The sequence below is a fragment of the Astyanax mexicanus genome, chromosome 1, assembly GCF_023375975.1.
Source record: "Astyanax mexicanus isolate ESR-SI-001 chromosome 1, AstMex3_surface, whole genome shotgun sequence".
In the NCBI taxonomy this organism is placed as follows: domain Eukaryota; kingdom Metazoa; phylum Chordata; class Actinopteri; order Characiformes; family Acestrorhamphidae; genus Astyanax; species Astyanax mexicanus.
In genome coordinates, this window is record NC_064408.1 from 108356836 (window position 1) to 108384622 (window position 27787).

General features: G+C 38.2%; 1 protein-coding gene across 2 annotated transcripts in view; it reads left to right on the forward strand.

Annotated features, from left to right (window-relative positions):
* LOC103040889 (intermembrane lipid transfer protein VPS13B) overlaps nucleotides 1–27787 on the forward strand; it is a 315108-nt gene that overhangs the window by 10031 nt on the left and 277290 nt on the right. For both annotated transcript variants that reach the window (XM_049463977.1, XM_049463976.1), the window contains exon 4: nucleotides 21247–21349. In XM_049463977.1, the coding sequence (XP_049319934.1) occupies nucleotides 21247–21349 (103 nt within the window). The remainder of the gene's footprint in view (nucleotides 1–21246; nucleotides 21350–27787) is intronic.

The window sequence follows — 27787 nt, forward strand, 5'->3', positions numbered from 1 at the left end:
TAATCCCTGCAGGCCAACAGTTTGACACCACTTCCCTCACTGAAATATTTATATTATTCTAGCTGGATACAGCCGTAAATATTTTCCTATTGAGAAATGGAGTATGTGAGGTGTTTAGGAGGGATTTATTTGTGCAGAAGCAGTTACGTGTACCTCCCAAGTGCTGCAGCCACCACGTTCTCCGTGCTGCCCTGCTGCAGCTCTTGAAAGACCATATGGTTGTGGAGAAGCCTGTCTGAAGGGAACCACTTAGAGTCGATTATATAGACTGCGGCACTATAGGTCTGTAACACTGTAACACATGGACCCGAGTGCTAATGCTGAATAGCGTCCTGTGCAGCCACTGCTGCTGGAGCAATCGGTGCCCAATGGTCGGAAACTTTAATATGGTTCTTGTGTGAGACTGTGTGTGTGTGTGTGTGAGAGAGTGTGTGTTGTATAGCTTGGGGTCAGGGGGGCTGTGCTACTCTGGACCACATGTAATCTCCAAACAAGTATTTGTTACAGATGTTTTTTTTTTCTTCTTCTTTTTTTAACAAAGGCTCTCAGTTTAGCAGGAGCTTTTGGAAAATTGCAAATGACGTTTGGACAAATTATGCTCTGGAATATCGACCCCTGTGAGACCGGGTTTGGAGCCGAGCCAGAAACAGAAATCAGCAGAAGTCATATCGGGAGCAACAGCCTGGGGTTGGGTCCCTCCATCCTTGGTTGAGCATTAGCTCCAGATCTCTGTAGACATTTCTCTGTGTTGCTACTAGCTACACTGCATGTCCAAAAAATTGTGGACCGCCATTCTGACGAATGCGTTCAGCTATTTTAAGTTTTACCAATTGCCGATGTGCAAATGCACACCCACACATAGCTTGTCTAGTCCCTATAGTATAAAAGTCCTGCCGAAATATAGGATTTAGATAAACATCCTTTATTTAAATCATCCTTTATTTAAAGTACCCACATTCAAAGTGTTGCTGAGCATTATATAAAAGAAGAAACAGTAAATAGTAAATATACATTTAGAATTAAACAGTACTGTATAGACTTAGAAACGTGCCAACAAATCTAAATTTAAATGATACAGAATAAATCAATCTAAGAATTAATAAAACAAAAGTAAAATGTCTGAAAACAGACCAAAGAAGGCAAAGGCAAAGAAACAAACAAGAAGATTAAAATAATACAAATAGAAAGTGAGCAAAAATAATGTCAGTAAAAATAATGAAATAACAATAAAACAATAAATCAGAATAAACAACTATAATGGATTAGAATAAGTTAACTGCAAGCAATTGTAGGCTGAGGGGAGGTGGGTAAGTTTTTTGAGAGATTAAGGGATTAGAAATAAACATGAACCTATTGGCGCCATGCCTAATGCCAAGCATGGACTTCAGAAGTATAAAGCCTGTGGAGCGGTGGTACTGTGTTCTCTGGAATGATTGTGCTTCATCCTATACTATTGGTATGCATTTTGCAATTAATACTATTGGTAATGACTTTACCAGCACTTTTTTGATGTTTAATGTAATTAAATTATCTTAGCAATGCTCCAGAATACTGTAGAAAGTCTTCCTTAGACAGTAGAGACAGTTACTTTAACAAAAGCAAGGTAAGCTCACTTTTTATTTTGGGAGAAACAGATGAAAAGTAAACGAGCAAGTATCCCAATACTTTTGTCCACATAGTGTATAACTGTATATTTACACTGAAACTCTTAAAATCAGTAAACTCCTCAGAAGTAAAAGTTGAGGATGGAGGATCCCTGTTGGCTGAAAGTGTGTATGGCACGGTTACGTGTGTAATGTGGAATGTCTTTATAGTTTCACGTCTTTCATGGTCGGCTTTGTGGGCCAAGTTCTGGAGAAAGCTCTTTTTTGGGGGTTGTGCTCATGGTCCTGATGGTATGTGTGGAAATGATTAATGAGATAATTGATCTGGTTTGTTTTTGCAGTTCCAGTGAGCAGCTGAGCGTATTCCCGTAAAAACATCCGCAAGCCTTTTGAAGTTCATTAGAAATCTGTGGAGGATTGATTAGAAGGTCTTTGAGACTTGGCGTGTATTTATGTGTGTGTGTGTCTGTGTACACTGATAATATTAACTAGACTAGATCATGGCATTTACAGCATCAAATTTGTAAGCCTAATTACAGTGGTGAGAGGGAACGCATAGGCTTCTGCTGTGTGTTTCTTACCAGGATGAAGAAAGAGCCGGCATCCTGTGTGCCAGGCTTGAGTTTGAGTGGATGAAGAACATATAGCCGCTGGACATTTGTAATCAGATCAGCACAAACTGGGTAATCTGGGGCTTTATGCTGCCGGAAATCTGTCCTTTGATTTGCCAGCGTGCGCAGTCCAAATAGCTTGCAGAGAAATCTGGGCTACATGAGGGAGAGAGAGAAGAGAGAAATACAGAACCGGAGAAACAGAGGGAGATACAGAAGTTGAAGAAGGAGAACAGAACGGGAAAAAAAACACTAACCTGAAGCCTGTGATCTGAGGTTCGCCTCTTTTCTGAGGTTTATAGAGACCTACCCAGGGAGTGTGAAATCTATGAGTTTCTATTGCAGCTCTGTACAGTGGCTTTCAGTTAAGTTCTTTTAATCTTTAATGCCTTTTGAAGAGTAGTCATAATAAAAATGAATAATACAAACATAAAAAAGCATAAAACACACCAACCATATAATACTGTACAAGTTAAGCACACTGACATTATTTTAATTACATATACTAGCTTGAAAAAACAGGGTTAGGGGTAGGGATGGGTATCGCCACTGATTTCCCAGTTCAATTAGTTTCCGATTCACAAGGTCCCGATTCAATTCAAACTTGATACATTTAGGGAACTTTCAGTTACAATAAAAATTGTAGTTTGAATATGAAATGTATGGAATTATACAGGGGTGAGGTCAGCACACCAGCTGTGTTTGGTACTTGGAAATCTGGCTAAAGGGGGTTTAGCTTCCCTGGTAATTTGGTAGCTTCAGCTGGTCAGATCTTACATTAAATCAAGCACAGGCGAAAACAACACTGGAAAACAACTTAAGACTGTGTTAAATGTACTATTTTGATAAACACAGGCTGCAGTGAGTGAAAATACAGAAGAAAATTACTTACATTTTTACAGAAACTCCCCGCAGTGCTGAATCCTGCGTACCGTCCCTCATGCTGCAGCTTAATGTATCATCCCAGCCAGAGGATGGTATTGGATGGTATTACCAGATAATACGTGAGACATTAAAACTGTACGCATATACAGTAAAAATGGATCTTAGGTTTATATGAATCGTTATCAGATCATTCAAATGAAAATCGATTTAAATCGAAAAATCTATTTTTTTTTTAACATACCCCTAGTTAAAGGTCGATTAACCATGACACAACACCCCTAAAGCAAAAAGGTTGAAGTGCCTCATAGGCTCTGTTCACATGTGTCCAGATATTAAAAGTGTTTTAGTCAGTCCGCTTTCTACATAAAAATGCCCTTTTGGATCAATGAAAATTTGAGCTTTTTTTAAAAAGCTTTTCAAAGTGGAGTATTAAGCAGAGCTTTATAAAAACACTTATGTCACAATGCATGCATGCTTCTGGCTGAATGTCATATACTTTTAGGCTCTGTACATAGTAAAATACATAAATCTTAAACCTATCTGAACAGATAGCACTAGATTTCATAGGGAGTAGTGTGTCATATGGAATTAAATGTCTGTGTTTTTGTGCCTTTTTGGTGATGTTTTCTTCCTATAAGGGGAATATTTTTAAAGACAGAGGAAGATAAAGAGAAAAAGAAAGAGTTTTTTTTGTTTTAAAAATTATGTCTGAATCTGCTCTTAGTTAAGGGGCCAACAGTGACAGATTAGTGAACCCAGGTATGGACCCCCCAACCTTTATCCATCCAATTATCCATCACATTAACCACTGCACTGAGCTTCCACTGGTCTAACCTCATGAACCAAGGTTAATGTGTTTGTTACCTTGTATATTGTATTTGATCCACAATATATTACACACTTATTTTTAGGTTCTTCCTACATACACATCATTAATTTAAATATGTTTCTATATTGAACCATTTAAAACACCTTTATTTCTCAGAGCCTGAGATGAACCTGTAACACGACCCCATTAACTACACTAATTAAACCCTGTCCCTTTGCAAAAAGAGCGAGGACGCACGCGCACACACACATGCACACAGTGTGTTTTCACTCTCCATTAAAGAAGAAGGCAGTGTTCTTCTATTCATTGGACTCCAAAATTGGAAATGTTCTTATGAAGTTGATGAGTGTTTTAGAATTCTAACGAGCAAATCGCTAATGAAAAGATCTGTAAAAGTCTGCCATTAACAGGCTGTTTTACTGCGTTCTTTTTCTGAATGTGTGTCTGTGAGTCAGGGTGATGAGTGGCCTTGGTTTAGGGTTAGTTGCAGCTTTTGGCTGATCTCAGAGGCTAAGAGGAGACAGAGGTTACGTTGGTTACAGACACCAGAAATCTGTGCGAAATTAAGACTGCTGCTTCCTGTTGCTGCTGACTCAGCTCTGATCAATACAGCTGCAGATACACACTGCTAATCCTGTCGCAGCAACCACATATGGACGGACCCTAGGGGACCCATTAGTGTACACACACACACACACAGCTTCATATACTTAAACTATCCCATCATATCATGCAGATACATGGTGGTGCTCATTAACTCGTTAAAAATGGCTTGGTGTGTGGAACTCATTAAGGTTTTACGTGATAGCAGTTTTTACGTTTATCACATTGATAAACACAGTTCTGGAAAAAATTAAGAGACCACTTCAGGTTCTGAATCAGTTTCTCTGATTTTGCGATTTATAGGTATATGTTTGAGCAAAATGAACATTGTTGTTTTATTCTATAAACTAAGGACAACATTTCTGCCAAATTAAAAAAAAAAATCATTTCCTATAAAGCGTTTATTTGCAGAAAATGAGAAATGGCTAAAATAACAAAAAAGATGCAGAGATTTCAGACCTTAAATAATGCAACAAAAAAAAGTTCATATTTATCAAGTTTTAATATTCAGAAATCAATATTTGGTGGAATAACCCTGTTTTTTTATCACAGTTTTTACGTTACATTACATTACATTACATTACATTACATTTGGCAGACGCTTTTGCCCAAAGCGACTCACAATAGTCAAGTACAAGGTAATAGAAGTTAAAGGTAAAACATCTTTAGATAGGACTTAAAGGAGGTCGAAGGGAAATAATGGAATAGAGGAGTGAAAGAGGGGAAGAAGGAAATGAGGTTAGAAGTTGTTAGTGTGTTAGAGGTGTTAGGAGAGTAAGTGCTCTTTGAAGAGCTCTGTCTTCAGGAGTTTATTAAAAATAGCGAGAGATTCTCCTGATCTGGTAGTGGAAGGTAGTTTGTTCCACCATTGGGGAACTCTGTATGAGAACAGTCTGGATTGCTTTTTGTGAATGTTTGGCAAAGCGAGTTTTCATGCATCTTGGCATGTTCTCCTCCACCAGTCTTACACATTGCTTTTGGATAAATTTATGCCACTCCTGTTGCAAAAATTCAAGCAGGTCAGTTTGGTTTGATGGCTTGTGATCATCCATCTTCCTCTTGATTATATTCCAGAGGTTTTCAATTTAGTAAAATAAAAGAAACCCATCATTTTCATTTGATATCTTACTTTTCCAGAGCTGTATAGTAACATGTGCAGCAACAGAGGGTGCTCTTTGTGGTCTGTGATGATGTAAAATAATAAGGCTGGAGGAAGAGCGAGGTTGAGATCCAAACTGAACATACACAAACCTACTTCCCAGCTTGGAAACAATGTGCAGCCAAGCCCTGGGCAAAAATCTTAATTTTAGCGATATCTACATTGATATTGTTTTATCTAACATCATTGCATAAAATTGAGGACCCCACAATACAACTCTTTCATTCGAATCCCTTTTATCCTGTTATGTCTGTGTATGTTGTTCTCTAAACATGTGTTTTTGTTGTGGGGGGTGTGTGGTATATGGGTGATCTACACTATAGCCCATTTTATTCACCCTCATGAACCCCCAGTCCCACAGCATCAGCACTTATATACATTGACTTCTCTTCTGAATCAGATACAGTTTGAAAGCTGGGAAATGGGTGCGTTTTTGTTGTACATTGGCTTAATTATTAATTTATTATATCAATAATGTTGTCAGAGCAGTGAAACTTCTATAGATTGATAGGAACCACCACAATGTATGTTTTTTACATAAAATTTAATTTCTGTTAGATATTGACTGCAAAACTGAAATCTTCTTATTTTTTTCAGGAAAAAGTCTGTGGTTTGTCTAGCGCTACTCGATTGTTTATATTAAATGTGCTTAAAATGCATATAAATTAGCTAAATATTCCTGCAGCCATATACATGGCAATTGAATAAATCTACTTCATGAACAGGAGAGATACACAATTGGTTAAGTGTTACCTTTAATGATTTCCTTATAGAATTCCAGAGGCTGTTGTGGTTATGATGGTAGTATTTCGGTGTTGTATAGAGTTTAGAAAGACGTTATTTGATCATTTGGAGAAGAGACATTCTAAATGTAGGTGTGGCACTAAGCAAAAGAAGCACATTATTTAAAATAAAAGTAACGCGTGGTACAATGAATACTGTTACATGTTTAGTAGAAGAGCTGTTTAGCTTTTGTACCTGTTTTCTAACCAGGATTTATGATTTAGGAAAGGTTTATTAGTGAAAGGTTAAATTAGTGAATTACACTAACTAAACAATCTTCCGGATATGCCAATTAAATGAGAAATATATTTATTTAGTATGTTTTATATTTGCTTTAATTTCCAGGTTTAGTTTTTATGTGTATTGAGAAGAACAGGCTGACATGACCTCAATTAGTATGATTATTAATTGAACATGACCTAAATTATGATAAAGTGATAAAGTAGTGTATATTTGTGTGCATTTGAATGGTTAGTCCTGTGACTATGCGTGCAGTAGCATGTTTTTGGGAGGACAGAACATGAACATATAATTATAAAAACGGATATAACCAGAATTAACAAGATTAATTAGGTTGAAGGTTCTGAACTTCAGTCTCGATTGATTTTTGATTATTTTTCTGCTCTAACTAATGAGTAGTTTACTGTTGAGTACATACCGATGAGATTTTTTTTTTTTTTTTTAGCTGAGACCCTCTAATAGCAACATATCTGGGGAAATCCAGCACGTAATGTGGTCAGTGAGTGAATGAGTGGTTAGGCTGCGTGTCCTGTTAGTGTTCTGTGAGTGCTAATGAACTGCCTATACAAATAATTATAAGCGGGTGCTGAATGATTAGATAGAAATCCCTGTGAGTGTGTAACTGCTACTATTTAGCACTTGGTTCTTAGAAATGACTGTCCGTTAGATCTGATTTTCTTTTTATTTCACTTTTACATTTATTGCATGGGTTGCTGTCGTTAGCTATCACTTTTTGACACAATGTCTGGTCCATTCGTCTCAATGTCTTGATGATTGGACCTATATAAACGCTCCAGAATAATTTGGAATAACATGTTTTACATTGGCTTCCATTACAAGTTGAGACTTTTTTTTTTGTTTTCTTTTACCTTCACCTGTACAGTTGTCAATTTGTGGATAACAGGTTTTTACAGTGTAACAGCAGTGATAGATCTGTCTGTATGTGTGAAAGTGTTTAAGACAGAAAGCGAGTGAAATCTGTGAGAAAAGTGGAATGCTGTGGCAGTAATTATCCCCTGTGTTTGAAACAGAGACAGAGAAGGAATTTTGGAGGCATGTGTTTAAATGAAGAGATAATAAACATGGTGCGCTTTGTGAACAGTATCACCTGCCTGACATTAAACACATTGCTTCTCCAAAGGACCAACATGAACGGGAAATACATGTGTTATAATTATTGCCTAATTGCTTAAATCTTTGAGAAAAGCGCAGTTATGGTTTCCAGCTGATAGCGGGCACTTGCTGTTTCTAGATTGCGAAGATGCTGAGGCTGTGTGTGTGTGTGTGAACTCTGTAGTGTAGAGTCTTCTGTACAGCTTAGCTTGAGCGTGACTTGGGAAGGGCTGAAGTGAATTTAATATGACCTAAATAGCTGTTCATAAATACAAACATGGCATAGTCATTTCCTTGGTTTTGGGCAAGCTCTCATTGACAGCAGCAGTGACTGTGATCTGTCAGATTTTGTCACAGTCTGGTCAGAATGGAAAAAAATACTATGGTTTAATTTGGCTTTATATTGATCATGAAATGGATGCCCTTCAAAATGGTTGGCATATGCTTAGATACAAACCTGTTTACCACCCTGCTATTTTAAAATATATTGAAATTGCACATTTTTTCTGTTTATAGAGGAGTTTTGCTGTTAATGGCACCATATCATACAGCTCTGAAAATAAAACAAAATAATAGACCACTTAAAAATTACAAGTTTCAAGTTTACCAAATTGAAAACCTCTGGAATATAATCAAGCCGTCAATTCAAGCTGAACTGCTTTAATTTTTGCACCAGGAGTGGCATAAAGCAGAGTGTAAGACTGGTGGAGGAGAACATGCCAAGATGCATGAAAACTGTGATAAAAAACAGGGTTATTCTACCAAATATTGATTTCTGAACCCTAACATTTATGAATATGAACTTGTCATCTTTGCATTATTTGAGGTCTGAAAGCTCTGTGCTTTTTTTTGTTATTTCAGCCATTTCTCATTTTCTGCAAATAAATGCTCTAAATGACAATATTTTTATTTGGAATTTGGGAGAAATGTCTGAAGTTTATAGAATAAAACAACAAAGTTAACTTTACTCAAACATATCCCTTAAAATAGCAAAATAAAAAAAAACTGATAAAAAAGTGGTCTCTTTATTTTTTATAGACCTATGGTTTTGCTTTGCATAGCATAACACTGCCAAATAATAATAATAATAATAATAAATAAATAAATAAATAAATAAATAAATAAATAAATAAATAATAATAATAATAATAATAATAATAATAATAATAATAATAATAATAATAATGTAATTTTAGTCTTGCTACCATAATTTAAAGGAAGCAATTCTGTTTAGCCATAATCTATATAAATCTTGGGGACAAAAATGTAATGAGCCAGACTGTTGTGTGTTTGGATTTGGAATTGGCTGTTTTCTATCTTTGCTCAGGTTATGCTTGATTTTCATTTCAATAAAGAAATAGCAGTATTTGAGGTTTATTGTATGTCCGTTCTTTATATCCAATACATATCTATCTGATACTACAGAGCGTGTCTAATTATCTGCCGCGATATCCTTGTTAAAAATTCCTTGATAAGACCTTGATCAAATCATACGAGATTAAAGGTCAAATCCGCTTCATTCAGATATGATAGGAATGCAGCTTAACCTGCCAAGCAAGAGCATGTGTAAAACCAGAGCACACTGACCAAACACATTTTTACAAACACATATTTTTTTTTCTACTTTTTTCTTCTAATTCTATGTTTTAGCTCCCACCATTTGGCAGGAAACATCAGTAGCTTACCCTACCATATCAAAGTGCTGCTGTATAGAATGTTGGCAGGAAAAGGCTCTAAAAATGCCAGTTAACATTTATTTTTACACTCTTATTTGCTAACTTAGCTTTAGCATTAGTTTGTGTTTACTTATAGACTTGCTCCCGTTCTCTTAAATTTTGCTTACATGTGATCTGATGTGGATTCTGTGTTCTCAGTATGGCCTTTAATGTAGTACTTTTCACATGGAGTGTTGTGGCTCAGTGAGGAATTAAACAGTGCTTCAACATTAACTTTTATCTTATTTCTCCCTCCCTCTTATCGGGTGGTAGAGATAGAAAGACTGAATTGGGTTTCCTCATGTTTCCACTTTCTGTATCCATTGTAGCCCTCTGCACTGAATTTTGAAATTGCAGTTTGAAGTTGTGTCGATGGTAATTTTTCAAGTATATGTAGGACTAGACTATATATATCGCGATAATAAACAATGCAGGACCTGTGACATCACATGCCCTGCCCCCACCTGTGTGCTGTCTCGTGTCAGAGATCTGACTTTAGAGTCAGCTAATCACTCAAAATCGAGCAAAACAACAATAATCGGCCCTTTAATTGGGCATTTTAAATGTCCTTTTAAAGGGTAAATAAGAACATTTTTCTGGAATTAAAAGCTTGATTGTTTGTAATTGGAAATTTCTATGCAAAACTGTGCTGGACTGGGTGTGCCATTTCGATAGGGCATGCCGGTACCTCTTGTTTACGCCTGCTCACCTCCCCCTTGTGCTTCTCAGGCAGCAGCAGCCTGTCACTCATTCAGAGACAGAGACGGCACTGTTCACTCAGAAAATGACAACACTGTGTATCTACTTCTTGGGTCAAGAAGACAAGACACTGCTTAAACGATATATCATCCATGCCATACATGTTTGGATTGGAAAGATAAGAAAAAATTAGAGTTTTTCTACATTCATTTAGTTTTTCTAATAATTAAAAACAGCAGAATCTAATAGAACCCTGAATGCTTGACAGTTTTCTCTGTGCGGGCCATAAATACAATTAACGATCCATTGTATCAGTAAAGAAGCATTAAACGATTACTGGTACAGGTCTTTGATGTCAGTCGTTACTCACTCTTCGACTGCGTGTGTGCTAAGGTTGAGGGGGTGATGTTGGCGATGGAAACACGGCTTGTAAGTCTGTTGAGTCTCCTTCTGTCCCGCTTCAGGAATGTTTAAAGTTGAGAATTAGAAAATAACAAGGATTTTCTTAGAAATGCTGTGGTTTTGGGTTGGGTTCATAGCTTTTCCCAGCTCTGATAGAGAGTGTGTGTGTGTGTGTGTGTGTGTTAAAGTGAGTAGTGCTTTATTGTAACACATTGCAGTTATTAACTGATGTTCCAGTGCAGGCAGAATGCCTCACATCTTAGGCTTGCGTGTGTGTGTGGCTGGTCTGCGGTTGGATGATGGAGACATCTGAAGAACTACAGCGTCAGATCTAAATCAGGCACTCTCCATTTCATTCACTCCAGTCCTTTCTCCATCCCACATTTCTCACACTTTCTTTTATTTCCTCAACCCCTCCCCCCTCCCCAGCCGAGCCACCACTCAGAGTTTGGTCTGGGTTCGGTCTGGTATGTCGGTGCTGGTGGGATTCTTGCAGGCCGATCTGGCTTTCTGAACAAAAACCAAACAGAACGGTAGTAATTGTCGCTTGATTAGTTTGTTCTGTGCATTTGCAAATGATAGACAGAATGCACGGACTGTAATTTGAAGCTGTGTCTAAGGATGTTATCTGTTACAGTGTTGACATGCAGCAGTAGCGAAAATTTTCACATGATGCTTTTTTTTTTTTTTTTGTCTATCCCTGCCCTCTCTGTTTTTCAGATTTTTTTCTCAGAAGCCATAGCACTCGAGACATCTGAATAAGGCTGTATTTATTACAGGCTGTATGTGCTGTTAGTGATTTGTGACCTAAAGCAGATAATAAAATAAATAATAATATTGAATGAACCAGACATTTAAATTTCTCTGTACAAGGATTTAATGGTCTTTTCTAGTTTTTAGACACATACAAGTCTTGAAACACACAAGCCCTATCGGGACAAAATTAGTTTCTCAGGGGGTGCTTGAGTAATTTTCACTTTTAATTGGGGGTCCTCTGTGATTTGTTGTCCTCCGGTAGTTTTAGTCCTGTCTGGATCCACATCTTCAGTAATATATAAAATAGCTATTTGTCCACTGCCACGCACCGTACACTGTAAAAAGTGAAGCATGGAGCTGTTCATTCAAGCTAATAAATATGATTGAACACATAGTACAATTATTGACTTTATTGTGAAACTCAACCTTTTTGAATTTTGATGTGTCAATTTTGATTCAGACTAAATTAATTACAATTCTGAAGGAAATAAACCAAATGTTTTGGTTCCACTGAAATCATACTCGAAGAAAAGAGATAAGGATGTAATATTTTTAATTTGAATCAAACATGAATTGCGCATGCGCACTGTGGAGCACGGGAGAAGTTGTAGAGAAGTGCTTCAGAGCACTGAGGGAGAGAGGGAGAAAGTGCCTGAACGCGCTCGCGAGAGAGAGAATGAGAGAGGAAGAAAGTGCCTGAACGCGCTCGCGAGATAGCAACGCATGCTTATGGTATTGTGGCGTCGGGACTGGAGGGGGGGCGGAAGGAATTATGGGAGCTCACCCTGTTGGGGGAAGTGGGTGTATTTCTGCATGTTTATGTTACTGTTTATCCCAGAGTTTCATGTCATGTTTTATTATCACTGTTCTAGTATTATTCATGTAGTTATCAGTTATGTGGTTGTTTTGTGTAAGTGCCTCACCCTTTGTGTGTTTTCTGTGTGTGGGAGTGGGGTTAGCTGCGTTGGAACTGTAGTTAGTTTCACTTTCAAAAGTGGAATCCCATGTAAATCCAGCTCTTAGTGTCCTCCTCAGAGCAAAATAAAAAGAGCAAGAGAGCACTGAAACTAATCTCGCTGGTAATCCGTCCTCTTCCACGCCACAGTAACTTCTGGAACTTCTGAATATGCTGCCATGTTTTTTTTTTAAGTTCGGTTCAATTTAAATGTATTAGTTTGGTTCCGAAACTGAAATGTAAAGAATTTAACTTGGATCAAGGTGAATAATTAATATTGGGTCGAGTGAAGTAATATGGTTTATGTCAAAATAAAATAATCAGGTTGTAACAATTGACTTTATTTAGATTGAGTGAAGTCAAATAGTTTAGATGCAACAAATGGACATCAATTTTTTTAATTTGAGCAGGGCTACACTTTTTACAGTGTAATTACACTTTGGGCACAGGTTTCCATGGAGATCCATGTAAACACAACAGCAAGTGAAAATGGAGAAGCTACTAAATGTTGGTCCTCCTGTTTTTTCAATTGCAGAGTAGAAGTGTGAAATATTTTTCGCAGACGTCCCCCTGAGAAACTAATCCCTTCAGGATAGGGCTGTACACTCACTCAGCTCATTATCCATGTACTTTAAGATGTGGTTGAGAGTTTACATACATTCATCATGGACATTAATGCCATGGCATAATTGGGCTTTACCTGAAATTAGTCTTTTAGAAATTAGTTATTTTGCAGGGCTCTGAAATATACAAGCTCAAAAATAACCTCAGCCCCACTAAAATTATTACTTCAGTGGTGATCCAAGTTTCAGCAAAACTTGATAAGGCCTCTTAATGTCCAGTTAGTGATCTTGATTGACTACAACTGGTAGCTTCTCTGTGACCACATAAAATATATTAGTTTGACAGCACTTACTGCATTGACCAATGCAGAGTACAGTGGAAAAGTCCAAGAAGCTCAGTGCAGATCTGGTGGGGATGATCATGGATTTACACAAGCCAGGAATGTCACTTGGAGCCATTCAAAGCAACAGATTCCAAAATCATCAGTTCAAACAGTTGTTTGTTCCAACAAGTTATTGGAAGTTGTAGCCAGTTTGCAGTGGTTTGAAAGAAAAGATCCATAGAAATTGGTTTAGATGGTAAAGAACAACCCAAGAACCACCAAAACACAGGCCTGCCATGAATTTTAAGCCACTGGAACACTGGTGTCACTGTGTCTACAGTCAAGCAAGATTTATATCGCCATGGATTTAGAGTCTGCAGTCCAAGAAAGAAGCCCCTGCTCCTGAATTAAGACCTTCAATCTTGACTAAAGCTTGCTTCTTGGGCAAAGAAAAAAAAGCTTCTGGAGGAAAGTTTTAGGCTGAGACAAGATCAAAAGGTGTTTGAAGGAGTAAAAGTGAGGCGTTCTGACCTAAAAATGCTGTGTCATCTGTCAAGCATGGTGTTGGTAGCATTGTGCTCCGGGGCTGTACATTGCACAAAGATGAAATGGATGAAATAATGAATAAGGAGGACAAGTTCATTATTCTGAAGCATAACCTTAAATTCAACAACTTTACAGTTTAATCTTGGACATAAGTGGAAGTTTCAGCAGGATAGTGACCACAAATGAAACATGAAAAATAATTGTGGAATGGATAAATCATCAAACAAAAAAAGTTTCAACCTCATTGAAGGTATGTGAACTACGCATAACAGTGTGTTATTGCCGGGAAACCAGCCAAACAAAATAAAGGACATTTTTCGACCCAGTATGTATAATTCCAAACCATTGTTATCTTCCTCCAAAAATTAAAACCTCTGCACTGAATTCTTTCTACATTCACTTTTTATTCTTGAAAATCCAACATCTCCGTGACATATTTGTCCTTTATGAATGTGGTCAGCTTCTCTGCTGCTGCCTTACTTGATATTTTTAGATGTTAATTACCGTCTTCTTTATGGTTTGGGCCACACAATGAATAAGATGCTTTGAGCTTCCATTTCTACATAGTTTTGAGAAGAGTTCATTGATTTACTGGACATTCCCTGTTTGATTCTTGCTTTAGATTCAGGATATGACTGTGCTCTGTGTGCATACTCTAAAACACTAGGAGTGAGTCAGGAGTGCGGGGTTCTGAGTCAGTGACTGGAGGTCTCAGACAGCCATGTCTTAAACCTGTTTTTTTTTTTTGTCTGTAGGTGGTATAGAAGCTGTTCCCCCCCCCCCCCAATTTTTTTCATTTTTTGTCGCTCCATATTCAGTATTATGCCTGATCTGTGTGAGAGAGTAATATAGAGTGATATGAGAATGTAACTCTACCTCTGTTCCATGCAGTTGCCTTGTTAAGAGAAAATAAACACACAGACCTGAGCAGTTTTATCTTAACCAGCTCCATGAGGAACACACACACACACACCCCAGCAGCCCCTGTAGTGCCCTTGCCCTTTGTCCTCAGAGGGTTGTTAGTGGTTGTGAGCTTTTGAACCCCCTGCCTTCCCCCCAATCTGCTTTCTCGACGGTGTTTGTCTATAACAATTTGTCTCTTTAAGAAACGACTACAGCAGTATCAGTGAGGAATCAGATCATGCCAGCTGGGATTCTCTAAGCGCTGCGTTCGTTCTAGTGGAAACAAATGTTTGTGTTTTTGCTTGTGGGTAAATAAGTCCTGAGAGACTTAACAGCGATCAAGGTACGTGATTATGAGCGCGTGCCTTATAAGAAACAGCCCTGTCTGTGCTGCACTGATGATATGCTGGATTTAAGCATTTATAAGCATTGCTTACAAATTGCATTGCACTGTAGTGATACCATGAGTCAGACTGAAGAAGTCAGAGAGAGAAATTTTGAGCAAATTGTGTGTTTGTGTGTGTTTTAGTGGTAGCGTGTGTAAGTAAGAAGTAAAAATGCTAAGGGGTTCCTCACAGCAGGTCTGCCCTTAGAATGAGGCCACACTACACTGCCTATCCACCAGACGTCTGCTGGTGTTTGTCTGTCTGTTCTTCAAGGCAGGGGTCACTCACCTTTTTCTTGTGAGTGCTGTCCCTGTGTGAGTTTGAAGGAGGTGACTGTGCAGGTCATTCCCTCAATTCCCCACCACCCCGTCCTTCCCTGACATGACCTAAGAATGTTCTTTTTGGGTGGTAACAGGTACTTGTAGGGAAAAAATGTTGGGTACAAAGACGAAGCAACAATAGTCTACCTTCAAAGATACCTTTGGATAGCTGCTAGCTAATTACTAGTACCAGTGGCCTGCTACTGTAAACATTTTACATTACATTACATTACGTTACATTTGGCAGACGCTTAGAAAAGGGGATAGAAAAGTGAAGGAGGGGAAGAAGGAAATGAGGTTAGAAGTAGTTAGTGTGTTAGAGGTATTAGGAGAGTAAGTGCTCTTTGAAGAGCTCTGTCTTCAGGAGTTTCTTAAAGATAGCGAGAGATTCTCCTGCTCTAACTTTTTTTAAGTTAATAAAGAGGGGCTTTCACACCTATAGTTGGCTTGGTCTGGACTTGGTATCCACAACTGCCCAAATGAATCGAACAAAGACGTTTAACTGATCTCAAACTTTCAGGTCTGGAAATGCCCTTGAGGAGCTTTCAGACTTTTTAGTTTCTTTTAGTGCTGGGCGGTATTCTAGTTCATCCAATAACGAGCTCAGAATTGGTCCTGGGGTGCGGAATCATTAAGTTCAGCTCAAGAGATAAAACTCCCTAAAACACTGGAACACTGGATACTAGGTGCAAAAAAGCTTCAAGAGCAGTAAATATAGCCCTGTTTCAGTGTATTAATACTGCAGCTTGAAGGATAATTTTAATGCACACTGAACTGAATGTATTTGTTAACTGGAGAAAGAAGGGCATTGTGGCTTTTTTAATTTTTGATACTGTAATGCCTTTATTGGCTTCAAGAATAACATATTACAAATTGATATTCAACTTGTGTCTTACTTGTGCAATAGAGCATTTGAGAAATATCTCTTTTGAATACCTAATCATTGAGTCTTTTAGGCCCATTTATAGTATTTATGGAGTTTTTTAAATGAAGCAGTGTTAAAGTTAAGGTCTATTTTAGTGGTGTCATTCGATTAAAAAAAATTATCTGATTAATCAAAACAAAATTCTTGACAAATACAGTGATTTGTATTTTTGGTCATACCGTCCAGCACTAGTCTCTTTGCAAACCAGCATACCATGTGTTTATTGAGGCCTTGTTATGGACCAAAGGAAATTTTTTTTGTCTCATCAAAAGAGGTTGTCTCGAGCCAAATCAAACTAAAACATAATTTGCTTGATTTGATTTTTGGTTCTCACTATTTGACCAATTACAGGAAAAGAGTAAGATAATTACCCATCAAGCAACAAAAGAAGATGACCCAGAATAGATTTAAAACGGGGACAGTTATATCCGTCATCAGCAATATAATTTTGCAGGGTGAGCAGGTTAATTTGGCGAATTCCAGTCACAAGTTCTGCACTAGAAGTTTCTGGTATAGTGATATATATATTAGAAATTACATAATCTATTCATTTATTCTTTAAGTGAAAAAAATAAACTGACAACAACTTCAGACACACTGCCCTTTACAAAATAATCAATGTCAAATATATGAAGACTCAGAAGGAGTTGCACAATTGCTTTTGGTTTCTGTGCTGAAGAACCTACTATAATCTTCTTTCGTTCTAGCTGAGAACTTTTTGGATTGCAGAACCTATTTCCATTAGTGGAAATGCGCCAATGGTTCATAATTAGGTGCACAAACAGAAATAGAAAAAGTTAATTTTCTTAAAAATGGTACGATATTATGAATGATATGTTATCATTTTATTACTGACAATACCAATAATGTTATTTATCGCAGTAATTTTTGGGACAACATATCTGTTGCAAAAATTTTTTTTATTGTGACAGCTCCAGGGCTCTGTTTTCACTGTTTTTGTGTAGACCAGCTGAACAAAGCTTTTTGGAATCTGTGCCATCACAATGGTAATTTATGTACACTTGTTGCTGACTAACAACTTGTTCATTACACTTTGGCTAAATCTATTATCAGATTTGGAAAAAAGCTTAATTTTTTTCTGGTATGTTGACCTGCTGTTTGAGCACAGTGTTTTTAAGTGCTTTATTTAGGTCTGTTTTGGCCATTTACTTCTGGTGGATCTTGACATCAGTCTCAGTGATAAATTAGCACCCCCTGCTGGGTTGGCTTGATCAGAAATATTCAGATGCGTATGAATGAGGGCTAAGAGTGTGTGCAGAATGTTTACGCATGTTGTGTATTGTGAGGGTGTTAAGAGTGTGTTTTGATGTGCGGTTGTGTAGGGTGCTTGTCTGTAATTCATGGAAATCGGACCTCCTAAACAGCTCGTTCATGCATCGCTTCAGCTAGAAATCAGAATCACAGCATCCTGTGTGTCTGTGCCAGACAGTACTGTGCATTTAGAGAGGAAAAAGAAGACCGAACTGTGCTAAATGATGTGTAAGCAATCACTTTCTCTCACTCTCTCTCCAGCTCGCTCGCAATTGCTCTTGCTCCCTCTCGCTTAATGCAACACTGATGACTTATTTATTATTTCTCGCAGTTTGTTTACTGGTTCCCACTGCGGAGGAGTGTGTGTGTGTGTGGCTGTCGGCTCACTCTAAATATTTTCCACGCTGCTTTGTTGAATGTTTTGGCATGGCGGTGTTTACGTTACTATGCCAGGGCGAATCACATTTTCACCACTCTCTCAAATTATGCAAAGCATCTTTAAAATGTAATCATCATTCCGCAGCAGCTATCTGGTTTAATTACAACAACGAGGGGGAGTGTGTGTGTTTCTGTGTGTGTGTGTTTGTGAAGAGGGTGGTTGCAGGTGATTGGATTTGACACCCAGAGTGTTGATTGTACACAGGGTGCTGCACGGTGTGCTGTTGTTGCTATGGCTGTCTGCTCATGCTCTGTTTGAGGGGTCAGAGATTGTTATGCCCTTTTAACTCTGAACCACAGCTGGTTTAGGGCTGAGTTGTACCACATGGCCCACCCTTACTGACTTCTGTGATACTGTGTGGGGTAAAAATTCAAAAGTCAATTTTACTGATATAGACATTACACAGCATTGAACTAAAGCAGGTTTGGGTTGTGATTTTTTTAGGTTCTGGGTCAAAGGCCATATCTGAACTATATGTTCTGAGTAACCTCTTTGAACTAAGTGGTGAACTTACCGTATTTTTCGGACTATAAGGCGCACTTAAAAACTTTTAATTTTCACAAAAATTGACAGTGCGTCTTATAATACGGTGCGCCTTTTGTATGGATTTTACTCGTCAGGTTGTAAGGAGCAGTAAACACACACTCCGTGCAGCGTTATAGAGAGTTTCAGTGCTATACAGAGTCCAGAGCCGTGCAGCTCCGAGGCTGAGCAGCAATAGCATTAGCTAGATGCTAACCGCTAAGCTAGCTAGCTTATTCACTGAGATCAGTATTATCTAAATTTTACTCGTCAGGTTGTAAGGAGCAGTAAACACACACTCCGTGCAGCGTTATACAGAGTTTCAGTGCTATACAGAGTCCAGAGCCGTGCAGCTCCGAGGCTGGAGCAGCAAATAGCATTAGCTAGCTTATTCACTGTTCAGAGATCAGTATTATCTAAATTTTACCCGTCAGGTGTAAGGAGCAGTAAACACACACTCCGTGCAGAGCCGTGCCGCTCCGAGGCTGGAGCAGGCAATAGCATTAGCTAGATGCTAACCGCTTAGCTAGCTAGCTTTTTCACTGTTCAGAGATCAGTATTTTCTAAATTTAGCACTTTTAATACTGCTGGAGCAGTATTATTAGAGTTAGATGCTAATCGCTAAGCGTTCACCGTTCAGAGGTGAGTTATCGGCCTGTAAGTCTGTGCTGCTTTGCCTGGCTAGCATTAGCTAGATGCTAAGCGCTAACTCTCTCAGAGGTGAGTTTTATCAGCCTGTAATCTGCTTGTTTACCGTGTTAAAACAAGCTACGGGGGACGAATCGCTAGCTAATATCTCACTGTCTTACCAGAACACGCAGGATTACTCAGTGTAACGCTGTCGTTTAAGTTTGGGTTAACTTTACTAGTTTAGGTGACTAGCTAGCGTGCTAGCGGATAGCTATGCTAACGCTGGTGCAGCAAGCCTTAGTGGACATCTGGAAATCTAAGCTTACTGTAAATAAACTGAAGCACGTTACTCACCCAAATAAACAGTTTTCAGGAGAGGAATCTGTGTAGATTAATATCCAGCACTCGTTTGACTTTGAAAGAGCTAGATTTATATATACTGAGACGCTCCACCGGCAAGGGACCACCCCCGGTGGGGGAAGGGAAACATGGCGCCACCCCTGTTCACTTTGATATAGGCACCCTTTCTAGTGTCACTTAACGCGCCTTATAATGCGATGCGCCCTATGTATGGAAAAATAGCAGAAAATAGGCGTTCTTTGATAGTGCGTCTTATAATACGGTGCGCCTTATAGTCCGAAAAATACGGTATGTGTTTACGTACTTGCACGTACCCAATACTATAGCACATATATACACATATACCCTGCATGTAAAAGCTGTGATTGGCTTGCCGAGCCTTGTGTTCCCACCCACGCCTTCCCTTCTTCACAGTTTAAATGAATGCAGAAGTATAAACGCACCCGCTGCATAGGGCACTTTATACTTTGTTACACCAAAAGATGTAGCAACATTTTTTTTAGACAAGTTTTTATCACCAGCGCTGCTCAGAAAGTAAGAATTAGTTAATCACAATCACGGCTGCACTGTGTCGATCTCAATGGATGCTGAATATTTTGATCATATCTGACTCAAATCCTATATTTGCAGAGTGTGTAAAACTTTTAACACCACTTACTGGATAGCCCACTCAAGAGTGCATTACTCAGCCATTTGCAAAGAGTACTCTAAGCTCTACAGTCCAAAACAAAGTACATTACATATTGACAGACAGTGTTCGACACATTACAGTAGGTCTGCATGATGATTCAGTATCGAGGTAGCCTGGAAAACTTGATGTAGCATTTAGCCCTGCCCTTGATTGGTGCTAAAAGTTGGTAAATGTCTACTTATTACCATTTTAGCCATTTATATGTAAGTGTTTTTATATTTAAATAGGTTAAAGGCTTTAACCACATTTAACAGTGTGTAAACCATAGACCAGTGAGTGTGTGGTTGAGTGAGTGAGTGAGTAAACGGTAGAGCCCCTAGTTGAGACAGAGGGAGACTGACCTTGTCAGAGTTTAGCAGCAGGTGTTTTGAGGTTAGCTTGTGGCTTTGTGTTTGTTGGCCTTGCTGTAATTGGCAGTAATCGGTGTATCAGTGATAACCCTCGTAAAGCCAGACTGAATGGGTCATATTTAAACTGTGCTGGCCTGGACTTTAGGGCTGACCCAATAAAGGGTTAGTGGTGGTCATAGGCTGACCCCAGCACACTGCCTCTGCCCCACTTATTGCCCCTGTTCCTGCTCCAGTTTGCTCCCGCTGGGCTGACCTGCACCTCCCCTCTCTGCAGTAAGTGCTTTTATCTCCCTGGCTTATCCAGGTCCAGTTCTAAATTACCTGAGTGGCCTTTACTGCTGTTTATGTTACCGCTCATCTTGGGAGACCTGTGGCCTTCCTCCTCATTCCTTCAGTGGTATACCCACATTCCAGCAGCATGTAATACACACACTCTGCAGTGCTGCTTTCATCTGGGAGTTAGTGTTTATTTATACAGCCCAGGAGGGTCTATAAAATGTGCAGTACATCTTAAAGTGCCTGTAGGCCCTCTCCCCAGCTTCCACGTACACATCCTAATCTCTGCTTTCCTTTTCTTCCTGGTCTTCTCTTCTTCCCATTAGATATAATGTGTTAAGTGTGTAACGTGTGTGTGTGTGTGTGTGTGTATGTGTGTTCGGTAGGATGAGAATGAAAGCACTACGTCCAGTCGAAGCGCCTCTGAGAAGAGCGTGTCCAAACCTCGCCGAGTCCAGCAGAGCCCCACTGAACCTGACCTGCCCCCAGGTGAGTAAAGCTCCAGCTCCAGAGGCGCACACACATCCATGCATTGAAGAAAGTGCATTTTGGGTAAATGTTCTGGTGTTGTTTTACTGCTTCTGGAACCTATTACATTACATTATAAAACCTGAAAACTGACTAAGAATGTTGGTTCATAATGTAGGGATCTTACAGTTGGGACAGAGACCTGGTGCAGTTGGCAAAAGAACAACATCCTGACCTCACTAATGCTCTTGTTACTAAATGCAGTCAATTCCTTATACACTGACGGTATAATACTGTATTTTTTGCACTATTAGACACACTGGTTTATAAGGTGCACTATCAATACATGTCTGTTTTCTTGGCTTTTTTATACACAAGGTGCACTGGATTATAAGCCGCATTTTAAGCGGCACTTATTATGACCAGAAGTGTCACCTTTTTCCCCCTTCTAATTTAGCATAAGGAAGTAAACAAAACTGTAAATCGTAAAAAAAAAAATAATAATCAGACAAAGTCATACCAGCACTGGATATAAATCTACACAGATTTTTCTTCTGAAAACTGTTCATTTGGGTGAGTAAAGCGCTTCCGTTTATTTACAGTAAGCTTAGATGGCTAGCACGGTTAGCGGATAATGATAATGCTGCTCCAGCAGTGCTAGTCGGGGTTAGAAATAGACTACAGACCCTTAATACTCGCCTCTGAATGACCAAAAAGCTAGCGCTTCACGGATAATGCTAATACTGCAACAGCAGTGCTAGCTGGGTTTGGAAGCAGGCTACAGGCCGATAATACTCACCTCTAAATAGCCAAGTGGCTAGTGCTTTGCGGTTATTGCTAATACTGCAACAGCAGTGCTAGCTGGGGTTAGAAGCAGACAACAGGCCGATAATACTCACCTCTGAATGCCCAAATGGATAGCGCTTGGCGGGTAAGGCAAATACTGCTGTAGAACTAAACTCGTGTACGTATAATGCTGCACTTCAGCAAAGGGGCTTTACTGCTGCTTAAACGCTGACTGGTAAAATTCATACATAAGGTGCACTGAATTATAAGGCACACTGAAAATTCAAGTATTTTAAGTGAACCTTCAAGTGCGAAAAATATGGCAATTGAAAATTTCGGGAAAAAAAAATATAATTGAATGATTATTTGAATGAACAACAGACACTAGCACACTAACACTCCTCCTTTCTGCGCAACTATTGCTTCTTTTTTGTTGAAGGGCAGTACTTTTTTGATTAGGTTTTGAATAATTGCCCAGTTCTCGCTCACAGCAGTGCAGTAGAGACAGTTGCCTCAGCAAAAACAGGATAAACTCTTTTCAATACTTTTAATTTAAACAGAAAAAAATAGTGCACAAATGCTCCAATGCTTTTGTGCAAATAGTGTCTATTTACTATTTGCTTTGTTTTAGCTGGATGTTTTAATGTGTATGTGGAGATCACATTTGGGTTAATAGTAAAGAAAAAAAAGAGCAACTTATCTATTGAACTGCTTTAACCATCCAGGAAATATAACATTACAAGTTGTTAGCAGCTGACAGACAGAGCCTTTCTCTTTTTTTTGTCTCAACAGAGCAAATTCCACAGTTTAATAACTTTTATTACAAAGACTGTATCATGTAACATACTGTATCATGTTGTTATGGTTACAATAGTGTGACATGCTATTTTAGGATATCAACACAAGATGTGCTCAGGAAATCTCTTTCGTGCAGCATGCTCTGCACTGGGTCACACGTCGGTCATCACCAATATCTGATTACATCAACAGTATTAAAAAAATAAAAATAGGTGCGTGCGTTTATATATAAGTCTGAGTTCACACAGCAGGTAAAATGTCCCAAATCTGAACTGAAAATGTCTGAACTGAACTGTGTGCAGTGTGTGATTTTGCCATTTACATTGATACACAGAGAACACATATAAAACACACGCTCTAAAACATAGTTAATGTTTATAAGCATGATTTATTACATTGCAAAATATAGCTCTTAAAAAATAATAAGAAAACTACAGACAACATTTCTCCCAAATTCCAAATACAAATATTGTCATTTAGAGCATTTATTTACAGAAAATGAGAAATTGCTGAAACAACAAAAAAAATTGATGCAGAGCTTTTAGTCCTCAAATAATGCAAAGAAATCAAGTTCATATTTATAAAGTTTTAAGAGTTCAGAAATCAATGTTTGGTGGAATAACCCTGGTTTGGTTTTTAATCACAGTTTTCATGCATCTTGGCATTTTCTCCTCCACCAGTCTTACACACTGATTTTGGATAACTTTATTTCACTCCTGGTGCAAAAATGTAAGCAGTTCAGCTTGGTTTGATGGCTTGTTATCATCCATCTTCCTCTTGATTATATTCCAGAGGTTTTCAATTTGGTAAAATCAAAGAAACTTATAATTTTTAAGTGCTCTCTTATTTATTTATTTATTTATTTTTTTTACCAGAGCTGTACATTAAGTGTGGTTTGTGCAGAAGTAATGGCACATTTATATTTCTATATTTTTTCTCATTAGTTAAATTGGTAACACTTTACAATAAGGAAAAGGTTATTAGGAGTACTTAAGATTGAATGTCGCAATTAATTAATTAATTGACACTGGCTAATACAAGCTATTAACTAATATTATACTAGGAGGAGCCCTCTTTCTCACACATGATTTCACAATGGTCATATCTATGAATTCAACTTCACAAAATAATGATTATTTAGTTTCGTTATTAACTAACCATTGAAACTTTTTTATTAGCTACCACATTCTTAATTCTTAATTAATAATTTTTTGAGATGTTACTGAACCATTTAACAAAGTTTATTACTGTCGTAAGTGCTGATATTTAATGTACTCTTATTGTGAAGTGTTACTCTTAATTTTATTTTTTGTATAAATAGTTTTCACTTATTTAATTTAATAAAAAAATTGTCATTTGACGGTGAGAACACCTGGTCCTTATTTTCTGCTGAACTCTAAAAAGTGCAGTTTTCTAATAATAGACTACACATTACACAGAGCTTCATTCATTTTTACCTTAATACTGTCAATAAACACATGAGCAGTTATTCCTAACATGACACCATGAGCTGCAGGACCATGACAGAACATCAAAACATCCTGTAGGTATTCACCCTGCCTGTCCCGGCAGAGCAGCAGAGTAAGTAGTGCAGTGAGTGTGAGGGGCAGTGAGGGACTGTGTGTGTGAGGTTATTGAGTATCCAGGGAGGATCTACTTGCATTGAGCTGGATGATGACATCTCTCCCAGCTGCGAACAGGGAGCCCTCTTTCTCACACATGCTTGCACTCTCTCTCTTTCTCACACACTGACGCTCACATGTGTGTGCACACACTCACAGGGACGGTAATGAAAAGATCCTGTTTTTTTAAATAGATTTTAATTTAAATAGTCATATCTATGGATTTTGGTTCACTACCTTAATGGATTTGAAATGGAGAAATCAAGACAAGAAAGTGATAGAAGTGTAGACAATGTAACATAATGGTTGCATTTACTGTTTAGGAATTACAGACCTTTATATACAAGTCAAAAAAGAAAATCAGCATGCAGATGCAAATTACAAAGGATTACATCCTAATAAGAGTCATCATCAAAAAATAGTTGCACCCAGAAGGATTGCGGGATTGCAAAGCTATTTGGAAGGAAGAAAACACTTGAAGCAGTAAATGAATAAACATTTAGATTGATATGGGCAAGACAATGCAGCTGGCCATGGTGTAGCAACTGTGTCTTTAAGACAAGCTGGTGGACAGCTCTGGAAAAAAATGAGAACACCTAAAAAATGATGAGTTTCTTTTTATTTTACCAAATTAAAAACCTCAATTGGAATATAATCAAGAGGAAGATGGATGATCACAAGCCATCAAACCAAACTGAACTGTTTGATTTTTTGCACCAGGAGTGGCATAAAGTTATCCAAAAGTAGTGTGTAAGACTGATGGAGGAGAACATGCCAAGAGGCATGAAAACTGTGAATAAAAAACAGGGTTATTCCACCAAATATTGATTTTTGAACTCTTACAACTTTATTAATATGACCTTGTTGTCTTTGCATAATTTGAGGTCTGAAAGCTCTACATCGTTTTATTTCAGCCATTTCTCATTTTCTGCAAATAAATGCTCTAAATGACTTTGAGATTTGGGAGAAATGTTGTCTGTAGTTTATAGAATAAAACAACAATGTTTATTTTACTTAAACATATACCTATAAATAGCAAAATCTGAGAAACTGATTCAAAGTGGTCTCTTATTTTTTTTTTTCCCAGAGCTGTATATAACCTATAGTAGTCTACATTTTTTTTATCATTTTTGTATACCTGTGTTTTTTCCGAATAGCGTTTCATTCTGACACTGTTGTTTGTGTGCAACTATTCTTTTTTTCGATGATTAGTAAATTTATGCATTTATTAACATATTAGATTGTCCAGTTACTTTTAGGCCTGTGGAAATGGAGAGATGACTGTAATTCCTAAACTTAACATGTGGCTGCTGTTTGGAGCACAGAGGTCTTCCTGCAATGCTCATCTCTTTTTATGAAGCTGGTCTCTGCAGTAGCTCCTTCTGGCCTTAATTACTGGTCGCACGCTGACACTGCTGACCACTGTAGCTTTCCCAGTCTCATTACAGCCTCACTGCCTACAAGTGCTCCACACCCACTGTGTAAGAGTGTACTGTGCAGAGTGTGATTCACTCAGTCTACTCTATGGTATTAACAGATGTTCTGTAGTAGTTTTATTGATCAGCATAGTACAGTATATTATTATAAAGAGTGTTCATTCATTTGCTTAGTTTGTTTGAAGTTTAGTTTTGTGTATTTCTTAGGTGAGTGACTATTTTTTGTATGCAATGGAGAACATTTTTTTGCTATTGTATGTTAGCAAAATTGAAGCTCAAAAACTGATCATTTCACTTCATTAGAGAAGGAAAATGTGTGTATTGCGGAGTGTGGGCGGGGGATGTTCTCTGGGCGGTACAGATTTTGAAAAGGGGACCATTCTGAAATTCCAGCAGGGGTACCACCACCCTGGTACTGAGTATGAGTGTGTATATCTGTGTAAAAGTATTTGTCCCCTTTCCAGTTTATTAAATGTTTGCGTATTTGCCAAATTTTGTGTGTTTTTTTATTGGATTGTCAAACTACAGGGGTTGGACAAAGAAACTGAAACACCTGGTTTTAGACCACAATAATTTATTGTCCCGACGGACAGTTCTGGTGGAAACAGGAGAGTTGAGGTGCACATTGAATTCTGTCTTGATTTGATCAGCCGTGGTTTTATGTTTTTTGGATACAATCCGGATTAGCACCCGAACATCCCTTTCAGACAGCTTCCTCTTGCGTCCACAGTTAATCCTGTTGGATGTGGTTGGTCCTTCTTGGTGATATGCTGATGTTACCCTGGATACCGTGGCTCTTGATACATCACAAAGATGTAACCGAATGCTGTTATTAGTAGGGCTGCACACTAGGGGTGGGCAATATTATATTGTATACAATATATCGTGACACAGAAATATCATATTAAAAATCCATATCGTGATAATAGGGCTGTTCTGTCTTAAAAGTAAGTAGTTCTGCAATATTTTTTGCTGCATTATATCATTTGATGCTTTATTATTTATTTTGCCACATTATGATTATACTGTTATACTCTTATGCTATATTCTAGAAATTTATGAATTATTTTTCTGTTTTCCTATATTGCCAAGTATATCGTTATTGCAAAAATACCCTAAAATATTGTGATATTATTTTAGAGCCATATCGCCCACCCCGACTGCACACTAAATTGTACTATTACTATAATAGAGTCTCCTCAACAGAGAAGCAACATTTAGTGCTGCAGACCATGTGCAGCACAGGAATGTAGAGGTTAATGCCTGGCCTGACCATACTTGGTCCATGCTCCTCCATGTGGAGATGAGTAATCTGACCATTCGTCTAAATGGTCACTTATAAAACACACCCACACACAGCTCAAAACGTACTCTGTTCCTAATGACTGGTGTGTAAAAATACTTTAAAAAGCTGTTCAGGAAGTCATGAGTCTGACCCTTTCAGCATCTTTTTTCTCAGTAGACTGCTCATAGTAATGTGGCTCATCGTAAAATAGAATATGGAAAGAGTTTTTGTCTTTGCTTATAGGGATGTTCTTTACTTGTACTTTTTTAAGCTACTTTGGTTTAACCAAATAAAGCTTTTAGTTTTTCTATTTTTTTTTCCCAATTTTTTCGCCCCAATTTACATGGCCAATTACCCAACCCACTCATTAGGGCTCCCCCCCATCACTAGTGATGCACCAACACACCAGAAGGGTGAAGACTAGCACATGCCTCCTCTGATACATGTGAAGTCAGACTCTGCTGATGTAGCATTACCGAATAGCATCACAGCGCACTCAGACAAAAAGCGCAGCACCTCGGTTCTGATACAT